The following is an 11,004-nucleotide window of genomic DNA, read 5'->3' as shown; positions in this document are numbered from 1 at the left end:
AAAACATTAACAGGGCTCTAAAATGCTCCAATTAGACCCAGACTAATGACATTGCCTGCCCATCCTGCAGGATTTATTGGACTGGGACAGAGTGGTTTATTAGCAGTTCTTTGATAGAGAACCAATGCAACCAGTGTTACGAATATGCTCCTTTTCCCCAAGTCGGAGAAACAGTTGAAGCATTTTTAGAAATCTCGTAGGGATGCCATGTGATACTGTCAGGTTTTAATATAATTTTATGGAAGCTAGTTCTCATAATGCTGCAGGAAACGGTGCAGTGCATGGAGGAAATTGGTTTGTTGTTACCGTGGAGATGAATGGATGACAGTAGTGGAGACGGTACCCCTTGAGTCAGCTGTTGGCTAGATTTAATTCACTTGGCAATAAAGTCTTCAGTTTAATATTCCTCTTGTTTTTAAGTTGTTTTCCTCTGCTTTAGTTAGACTTGTTTTATTGATGATGCCCTCCTTTTTTAAGTTGCTTTCATCTACAAGCTTTGAATAAAACTAGGTCAATATTTCAAAGTCAATATTTTCATTCAGCGTCCAAAGCACCTCTTATGTTACATCGTTTTAAAAACATATCACAAGCTAGCTGTGCTAATTCTCTTAGCACCTGTGAGTCGTTAGAGAGCTGAGCCAAGGTCATTTGAATCAAACTCAATGTTACATTTATATGTCAGGGTTCTTACAGTCATTAAAAACCTGGAAAAGTCATGGAAATTTAAAATGCTAATTCCAGGTCTTGGAAAAGTGATGGAAAACAATATTTTCCCCAAAGTTTTGGAAAAATCATGGAAATGTAACTAAAGTTGCATAAAATATCATTTAGATTTTATCTAATCGCCGAAATAGTAATACTATAATGATAATAAATACTGTATCGTATAGTAATGAAACATAAAATGGCATTTAACTGACGAAGTATTTTGCTGGTGAGAGATTTGAGTTGCTTTAGCGTGTAGAAGCTTGTAAGCCAACTATTTGATTTGTTTTAGAGAGGCACAACATGTTTCAGACCTTATTTTCCTGTTCCATGTTAAAATAAACCATTTTCAGTGGTACCGCTGAGAAAGAGTAATTGTTTTGGTCATGGGGAATTAGGTAAAGGTAATTGAAAAGTCATTGAAAATCATTGGTGAAAAAGTGTATGAACCCTGAATAGACCAGATCCTCTCTTAGAGATGAATTGCAAATACCCGGTTTCTACTCTGGGTTTACAAAAGTTATATTTTTACAAGTGAATTACTTCTGACTGACTCTACATTAAAAGCAGATTTTTTTAATCAAACATTGAAGTTACCATAACGATTATTCAGAGAGGTTGCAGTGGTCTAAAGCTGTTAACATGCATTACAGAACATTTTAATTAAGAATAAATATTTATAATTATGTGATTTTTAGTTTTGAACCTCTGTTGTACAATTTCTCCCATGATTTTTTGTCGTCTTTATTTATTTTTACATGTTCAATTGAACGATACTACACACAAACAAAATGCATTTTAGCCTCTTGAATTTCTCCAGGATCCTTTTTGGAGATTGAATGTATGGATATTTCCCAAATTCTCATCAAGTCTCAGTTTGCATCTTCGATCTGCTTTAAGTCATAACCATAACAGTAGGAGGGAGATAGTTTTTTAATTTAGATATTTCAAAGTGTAAAATACAAACAAAAGCAATATGTAAGAAGTACAAAGATATCTTTCTTACTCCGCATTTCTTCATCACTCTACTGCAAATTGATTAGACTAACACTATCGTTATGGGATCCCCAGACAAGGCAGCCACTACTCTCACTAACCCCGAGGTTCTGATCCCGTCTAAATAAAAGACTTCCTGTTTTCTCCGTCAGGTTCTCCAGCAGAGCTCTCCCCCAGCACTCTGTCTCCTGTCAATCACAGCATGGGTAAGAGACAAAACAATAGAGATAGCATTCATTACTGTGTATTAAATGATTTGCTCAACCACAAAATGAATATTTGTATATCAAGAACTCACCCTGTGTTACCTTTTTAATACTTCAAGAAAGCATTATTTGTCCTGATCGCCTCCACGGTGAACAAAGAGTCAGAAAACAAAGAAAAGTTTGAGGAAACAAAGTAAATTACACCAAAACTATATCAGAAGGTTTACAAACTCACACACAACTCATGCAGTATAATCGAAGTCTCAGTTATCCAGTCAGATTCTCACTTCCCAAACTCATGACCTTTCACTAAAACCGTAACTATTTAAATCACTTTCACATAAACAGTCTCACTTTTGTGTATTAGTAATGTTTGAGTGAAATGCATGCATCAAAAACGGAAAATTCTAATAATGTTACATTAAATGTCTGTTGTCTTGTTTCTAGTCTTAAATATGTGTCCTTGTTGGTGTTGCAAATAGAGCTGCTGTGGTGCAAGAAACATTTCAGACTTGACAAATAATAGTAATGTATTATAATTAGTGCTGTTTTGATAAGAAGTGAGAATACAACTGGATAAATTAGAGTTTGTAAACGGACGTTTTTACATCAATTTGCCGATAAACATGGCCCATATTGACTTTAATTCATCAAGACTGTTCCCATTTGATCATTCTTTGTTTACTGTGGAAACACTTTGAGAATTCAAGGTAACACGTTGTGAGTAATTGATAAACAAATGAGTGTTTTGTTGGTAAAGTATTGCTTTAAAACATCACATTTTGGCACCTCGTTGGATTATGATCACAGGCATTTCCAGTGCTTTTTTTTGTCCCAAGTATAAACTGTGTTGTTTCAGATATTGATGTTTCCCCACAAACCTTACTGACGTTAGGGTCCTCTGCTGCAGACCTTCAGCCGGTGACCTACTCCGAGCCGGCCTTCTGGTGCTCGATAGCGTACTACGAGCTGAACCAGCGCGTGGGGGAAACGTTTCACGCCTCGCAGCCCTCGCTGACCGTGGACGGGTTCACAGATCCTTCAAACTCTGAGCGCTTCTGCCTCGGCCTGCTGTCCAACGTCAACAGGAACGCCACTGTGGAGATGACCCGGAGGCACATAGGTACACCACAGCTCTGATCACCTTTTTAGACGTTTTCTAAATGTACCAATGCTGTGTTACTCAGACACTTCATGAACTCCTTCCTACTTCCAAGAAAAGGGTCAGCAACACAATGAACATTCAGTTTAGCAGTTTATTTACATCCAATACAACAAACAAAAGTTGACTTAACAACAATTCTAGACTTCCCTCACCAAAAACCAAACAAAAGACAAGTCTCTAACTTGAGCTCCGACATCTGATAACACAAAGAGGTTCTTCTCACTCTAACTACGCTGCTGGGAGCTTTCTACAAACAAATCACCTTTTTACACAAATTGTTTTATAAATGTGCCGCTGATGTCCTGACCAGGGGCGTCTCCACACTCTGCCTTCTTCCAGGAAACAGTCAGCAACACAAGGGAACTCTTCGATTTAGCGTTTTACCTCCAAAACAACAAACAAAAGTTGAGACTTCCCTAACCAAATAAAACAAGTCCCAACAAAACACAAGTCTCTAACTTGAGCTCCTACATCTTAAAAAAGAAAAAGGGGCTTCTCACTCTTACTATTCTGCTTTAGTATGAGTATCACTTTACTTCAATAATCACACATTGACCTCATTCTAGGGGCCCCCATGTACACATAGTGCCTTTTGGGTGCAGCACTTTTTGTCGAGGCAGCTGCTTCAGACGACATGCGCTTTTTTCTCGTTAGAATCCATTGAAAAACACGCTGCCGCTCAGAATTAGGCGCTATGTAAGCACTGGCCCTAATACTTCTATGCTGCAGTTTGAAGGACTGATGGTCCTATAGAGAGGCGAAGTCCCGCCCATCTACTTCCGAACCATGGGACCTTATTTCGGAAAAAGTATGTATTGAAGTCAATGGAGAGAGAAAGATTATCTTTGATCCCGTTTGAATTGTGCCACGAATTACACATATGATGTTTGTCAATCTTAAATAATAATGTCCATGTCAAAAAAGTCACAGTTTGTCGTAAAACTGTTGAGATACAAGAATATGAAAAATACGCAACTAGAAAGACTACAAATCCCAGAATCTCGGTCCTGCATGCTGGCTCTTACGGAACAGACTAACTCCCCTTGTGTGTATGTACAGCTCTCAACATGCCCAGACTTGTAGTGATGTTCACCTCTTTTAATACTTTTCGCCCCATTCTGAAAGAAAGAAGTGAAATGTGGCAACGTGACGGCCGTCTTGGTGTGTGGTGCGAGACGGGAGATGTAGTTCATTGAGCGGTTCACACACAAAAAAGTGTTACTTCACAGTTTTACGACACATTTTTTTTTTTTTGACTTGCAAAATTGTCTTTTAAATTGACAAACATTATATGTGTAATTTGTGGCACAATTCAAACGGGATCGAAAGATAATCTTTCTCTCCCCATTGACTTCAATGCATAACTTTTCCAAAATAAGGTCCCATGGAGCTCCACCGGAAAGGGAGGGACTTCGCCTCTCTATTCAGCGCCAAAGGCCAAGTGGATGAAAACTCATTCCACATAAACAGGATGTGGTTCTTGTTGTACTCCTTATACCTCTCTCCCTCTCGCTGTAGTTCTTACCTCTTGGCCTTATGGTCCATTAATCATCTCTAACACCCAGAGAAATTTCCCATTTGATAATGTGTTCTCTCTCAAGTAGTCTAAAGACAGCTCAATGCAACATTGGCACCTTGCAGCTAATTATATCTTCAGTCCACAGCTCTGGTTTTAGCACTTAGCTTTAGCACTATAGAAGGCCTATCACCCCCCCACCCGCTCAGGACACTCTGTCGCTCCCCGCCGCTATCACCCCCCATCACAGAGGATTAGGTGCTAACTAACCCTCCTTTAATTAACTCGTGATTAGGTATTAATATCTGGCGCAGGTTCCAAGCTTGCAGTTATTGCCTTAATAAGTGGATTAGCGTTAGCCTCTCGCTGCTCCTCTCCCTCTCTCCCCTCTCTCACCTTCCTCTCACATCCATCCCCCTTTCTCTGGCAACTGTTCAAAAGCTGACTTTCCTGCTAACAAGTGTGGTCAGATTGGATGTGATGTTGTTATTGACACGATTATGCACGCACAATTTCATTGATGAATTTATTTAGATATAATCTCATTTAATTTAATTTCAAACCTTTATTTAACCAGGTAGGTCCCATTGAGATCATTGATCTCTTTTTCAAGGGAGACCTACAGAAATACAATCTGGATAACATCACCTGCTAACTAAAGTCGCATTCTACTAAACCTCCTCCTCATTGTGATGCAACCTGTTTAAAAAACATTTTGTAAAGAAAAAAGATGCTTAGTGACATGTTGTTTCAGAATTATTTTTTCAGTGTGCTTGGATAATTAAGAGGTGAAATTGAAGTTCACGTCTTTCAGACTATGAAACACAGGAGTTGCACAGGTGGTTGGTACATTTTCTGCGGAGCAAAAAGGAACATCTGTTCTGTAATAATGACCTTGAGGGCAGTATTTTGTTTTAAAAGCATCATAAAACACCAGAGATAACATTTTCAGCAGCTCACTGCTGGGCTTCTACAGACCGTTTAAAGAAAGAGGCGGGCAAATGATCTTTATACAGTATGTAACCTAATTGCATCACATGGAAGTAATGCGGTGGGAATACGTTAGAGGAGTGATCGCAGCATATGAGACTGATATTAATTGTTGTGTTTTTTATGATTAGATGATTGTCATCAAAGTTGGTTATGATTGTTTCACATTTTGAGTAAACGTTGATTCAAAGCATTTAGAAAATGGTGTCCCTGTGAGCCAATCCGGCTGACACATCAGTTAACAAAGAATGCCAGTCACTAACAACACATTTTAAAATAATGTAATCATCCAAATTAAGTATATTTCTTTATTCTAACTGGCTAAACATTAAGGTTCAACCACTGCTGAGCCTTTGGTGCCAAATATTGAATGAGTCTGCCGCCGGCTCTCAGCTGTGGGACGACAGGACATGTCCAGTCTGCCGCACACAACATGTCTGTCAAAGCTTAGATATGAAGGGATGTCTGTGTGTGGAGTGAATTAATCAGACTGTATGTTTATGATCCTGTCTGGTTAGTTCTAAACTACATTCTTACTTAAAGGGTCAGCTACATTGGATAGTAACCTCTTCCTCCAGACTGAGATATCAATAGAAAGTAAGGATTGTCGTGTTGAATTTGAACTGATTGAGTCCGAAATGTCCGAAATATTTACCCTGGCTTTATTTTGTCTGTTAGATGTCCGATTGAGCTCATGTTTAATCTACTCCTTCTCTGGGGCAAGCGAGTGGGTGTGTTTAAAACGTTTTAATAACAGATGGTGAAAAACCAAAAGAAAACAAACTTTCATATGCCAAAACAAAAGTGTCCAGACCTGATTTCCTATAATGAACTCCCATGATGTTTCCACGTCCATGTTTACGTTTCAATAAGAATTTATAATATCTGTAGAACTAACTTTGCATCATCTATAAGTTAGCACATTAATATGCTGAGCTAAAATGGTTAACATGGTATACTTTACATACTGTATATCTGTTAACGTCATGAAGATCACTTTGTCAGAGCCATGACATTATCTTTTATCCAGTCTTTTTTTTGTGCAAAACATTGCCTTTTCATTTGTGTGCCAACACATTAATGAACCACTGAGGTGTCAAAGATATGCATGAGCATGCATGCTCCGTAGCGAAAAAGAAGAAAACCCCCTCTACCCTGCTCTTAATTAGGCTGTTCTATCTTCAACACTAAATCTATATTTTCACCTCCACACAACTCCTCACTTAAATGTCTTTATATCACTCCTTTTTTATTTTATTTCAGTCCCTCTCTGTCTCTCTTGTCTTGAAAAATGCCAGCTCCCCTACCTGAAAGCCTTTTGCTCTGATTTACGAGGGAGTTGGAGCGTTCACATTATAAATCTCTCCCCCCTGTGACACTCCTGCTGGTATTCATCCCCCATTTTTTATTTTGTCTGTTTTTTTGTATACAGAGGGCTTTGAACCGGGGCCAAGGAAAGGCACTCTGGGACTATCACGAGGTTTAACAGGAATGAAGTGTGAATTACTACCGGGCCAACCTCCGCCATGTCATTTTGTTTTCTGTTCGGACCTGTCGGGCCATTTCTCACATAATAAAGGTGTTAAAAGTACCATCAGAAAACCTTAAAGTCAGTCAGTATGAGTGAGTCAAGACTCACCTCTCAGATAGAGAGAACAAATAATATTGTGTTAGCAGTTGAACTTTGAAGTGTGGTTAAACATGAGTAAGTTATTGTTGCACGTTGCTGTTGCTGTTTACAAATACGATGTAACCTATGGTGATATAGGATATTTTCTATATATGTCCGGCAGTGGCTCAGCCGGCACTCGGCAGGGGCTTGGACGGGGAGCCGTAGGGTCGCTGGTTCAAGTCCCCGAACAGACTTAAAATATGGTACTTGAAGAGGTGGTTCACATGAGCAAGGCACCGGACACCCCACCACCCACCCTTCATCCAATGTTAGAGACTAGGACAGTTTACCTGAATGCTCCTTAGTGCTGCTGGCGTGCTGAAAGCGATAGATGGAGATGACGGAGGTCTCTGAGCTGAGGTCGTTTCCCTCTCCCCATCTGGGCGCCTTTACTGATGGAACTGTGTATTTTGTGTTCATTATTGCATTATAGAACATTTGAATGGAGTTTAATTTTTTATTTTGGTTGTCCGAAAGATGCGTGGAACATTTCACATGCATCACCAAGCGGGCTTCCTCTTGACATTTTGGGATATACTGTAGACTTCATTTAGGTTTTAGAGAGCACATAAAGCATGTTTCATCTCCTTATGCCAGGGGTTCCCAAAGTGTGGGAAGGTGAGCCTCCCCTCAGAGAACATAATCACAGCCGCGCCCCCCCCCTCCCAATTATTATTGCTATTATTATTATTATTATTATTGTTGTTGTTGCTATAATGCAGGGGTATTCAATTGCATTTCAAAGAGGTCCAGTAAGAGAAAATGTCATAAAATGCTCTGTTGTCGCTACCTTTCTCTTTTTTGATTGGCTGAGCGTCACCTCCTTAAAACATTAAACAATAGCTTTTTTAAACCTCTTTATATTTATGTTTTAAACATGTTGAGGTTAAGGATGGCAGCTTCCTCATACGTTGCACTCGGAGAGAAATAGTTGAGACGGAGATGTCTTTAGCAGCAGGGAGGAGTAACGTTTCACCAATGTTGTGAGGTTTACCTGCCTTCGTAACTCCACTCGGTATGATGCTTCGGTTGCCTTTGTATTCAAAGTGCTAAATGTGTCAATGACATTTTTCTGTGACCGCAATTCCTTGAGCTTCCGGTCCAAAAACTCCTGTGGCTTGGTCACCAAACATGGGTGTTTCGTCTCAATATGACACCGGAGTTTACATGGTCTCATACTGTCATTAGCAAGCACCTTGTTGCAGATAACACACTGTGGCAGTGGAGTGTCATCAGGACTGGTCCATGAAAATCCTAGCTTCAAATAATCATTGTCATACTTCTTCCGTTTTCTGACAGACGCTGTCTCCTCTCTCATTTTAGGTAACTTCACTAAAAATCTATCCATATTTTGCAGGTCTTTGTCCTGAACAAAGACTTTATTCAACTCCTGTTAGTAGTTCGGTGCTATGGAATCCCATAAAATTGTCGCATTTGGTGGAAGTCTCATGCACAGGAACCGTAATCATGTTTGATAGGTTTTTGTCCCGAGAGCCGACGAGAAAAAATCGAAAACTTTTTCTCTAGAATGGAAAATGAAAAAAGTAGTAAATTCTTCCTTCGAATATCAAGATCTCTTCGGACACAGACTTATTAACATCTTTTGTCGGACATTACGGTCCCAATTGTGGTCGAGGAATTACCCTCCCTGGACGTTTGCGTCCAGGTATTGGCCAGTAGCAGGGCGGTATTTTTACATTGTTCATGAAGTAGGTGTAAAAAGTGGATTTGCAACCGATGATATAGTCCTATTTTCACCTGGATTTGTCGTTGGAACCTGTGGTAATCGTTACCTAGTTTTGTGAGTCTTCGTCGGGTAGTTGTCAGCTTGTTGTAACGCGTGGAAAGTCTCTCCCATCAAGTGTTTTTGTGGGGTGACGTACCGACCCTATACGGTTATGACCTCATCGGACCGACGGAAATTCTACGCTCCTACTGAGCCTGCCGATAGTTGTCGCGACAACCGTCCAGTTCATCTTATCTCGACGGGGTTGTTGCAGGACGAATAACCAAGATTTTGTCACCAAAGAGTTGACCCACCAGTGGCTGGGTTTTCACCAGCGGCCTGGCCAGTCACCTGCACACCTCACCTCTTGGTTTTTTTGTGTTTTTTTCTAAACCGTTAGAAAAATATCAAAAAAAATCCCCCCCCCCTTCCAGTGACCCCTTCCAAGTTAAAATAACACACCTCCGTGCAAACAGAGGATTGCGACGGACGGGCTACGTCAGCCCAACCTGACCTTCATGGCTCTCTGGATTTGCCCAAACAACTTTTTGAAGACGAGTGTATCATCCTAGTAGAAGAGTTAGTTTGTAGAACGGACGTACAAAAAAAAGCCTCAGAAGACCGGTAGCTTAGTTCTAACAAAAAACAAAAAAAAAAAGAAACCGGGCCTTCAGGGGTGCGCTCTTATTGAAACGGGCCATATTGAGAAAGAAATATGAGTACCCATGTGGAAGTCTATTTTAATGGTGTATTACTTTATACTGGTTTTTTTGTCGTGGCCAAACTACTCAACATGCGTCCAGTGTCTTGTTACCCACCGATAGATGGGATGGTGTTAAAATTTCATTCAGTGTGCTCTGATAGAGGACCGAAAGAAGACGCGTCGGTTCTACAGCTCTTGTTTCAGCTTTTGTTTTGTTACCGTCATTTATAGATACTTAATACTAGCCCCAGTCATTAATCAAATAAAAAAAGGAAGAGTCTCACATGGTCTTACGGTATCGACTATAACAATAATAACAAGTTTTTAGAAGGACCCCCCACTTAGGGAGGCTGGGGATGACCCCAACCAAAAGCTAAACACCGTGAAAACATATATCAGTCGAAACTATAGGTAGTAGAGTAATTTTGAAAAAAATTTTCGTATGAAATCAAGACACTTCCCCATAATTCCTATAATTACGTGACATGATGTGATTATAACATACGACTTTTCGGCCATATATAATGTCGTTGCAAAAAAACAACTTATCTAAACTACACGAAGTTTGGCAACCCCAGCGGCTACATAACTGGTTCATTTTTCACGCCAGGGCTCCGGATTTGGTCAACTCTAGGTGACCGATTTTGATGAGCATTACAGTAAGTGGTCGAAAGTAACAGCGTCCTCCCGATACAACAAGAAGACTTCGGACCTGACTACAAATTGTCGCTACAGTCAAAACATCGTATTTTTGAGGAAATGAACAAGTGCAGTGATCCGCAAGCTCGTTGGAAGCCGGTCTTGACTGTTAAATCTCTAACCGGATGATCAATAAATTTTTATCAACGGAGGTGCGGAGGAAAATCATTTCCATGATAAATTAAATTCAAAAACCGAAAAAAGTATTATGCTGCCCAGAATAAGGTTCTAAAACAATTTACTTATGTTCATTATCTGGTACTCATGTTGTAGTAGATTGTGACGTACCGTAATACCAATGGAAGCCCCTTTGTTAGTCAAACTCTCCCACACAGGGACGTATACAGACGCCAGTGGCTCATTATGTAAATCTAAAAACTCTACGATCCTTCCAGAATTTGGGACTTCTGGAAGCATGAGCTAGAACTCGAGTGACACAACAACACGTGTCGTTGGTACTGGTTTAGGGGGACCAAATTCCTTAAGAATAATTTTCTCTCTTCGAGACTGGACTCGACACGGGCCTTGCAACTCCTCTTTCCTTTCTTGCGGTATTTGTTCCTGTTTTCTACTAATAGTTTTTATTTGCTCTTGGTCACTTTAGATCGATCAATTGAAGTCGATTT

The 11,004-nt window shown here is 40.0% G+C and overlaps 1 protein-coding gene across 2 annotated transcripts in view; it reads left to right on the top strand.

Annotated features, from left to right (window-relative positions):
* Positions 1 to 1,823: 1,823 nt before the first annotated feature.
* The window catches only part of LOC104953934 (mothers against decapentaplegic homolog 2), an 18,973-nt gene continuing 9,792 nt past the window's right edge, over positions 1,824 to 11,004 (top strand). Inside the window, exons 1-2 of one of the 2 annotated variants that reach the window (XM_010780979.1) lie at positions 1,824 to 1,907; positions 2,803 to 3,030. In XM_010780979.1, coding sequence (XP_010779281.1) covers positions 1,904 to 1,907; positions 2,803 to 3,030 — 232 coding nt within the window. In that variant the 5' untranslated portion in view covers positions 1,824 to 1,903. The remainder of the gene's footprint in view (positions 1,908 to 2,802; positions 3,031 to 11,004) is intronic. The other variant, XM_010780981.1, reaches the window with a different exon arrangement.

This window comes from Notothenia coriiceps, unplaced genomic scaffold (assembly GCF_000735185.1).
Source record: "Notothenia coriiceps isolate Sejong01 unplaced genomic scaffold, NC01 NC01_scaffold00022313, whole genome shotgun sequence".
NCBI lineage: Eukaryota > Metazoa > Chordata > Actinopteri > Perciformes > Nototheniidae > Notothenia > Notothenia coriiceps.
This window is presented reverse-complemented; position numbering and strand designations above follow the sequence as displayed.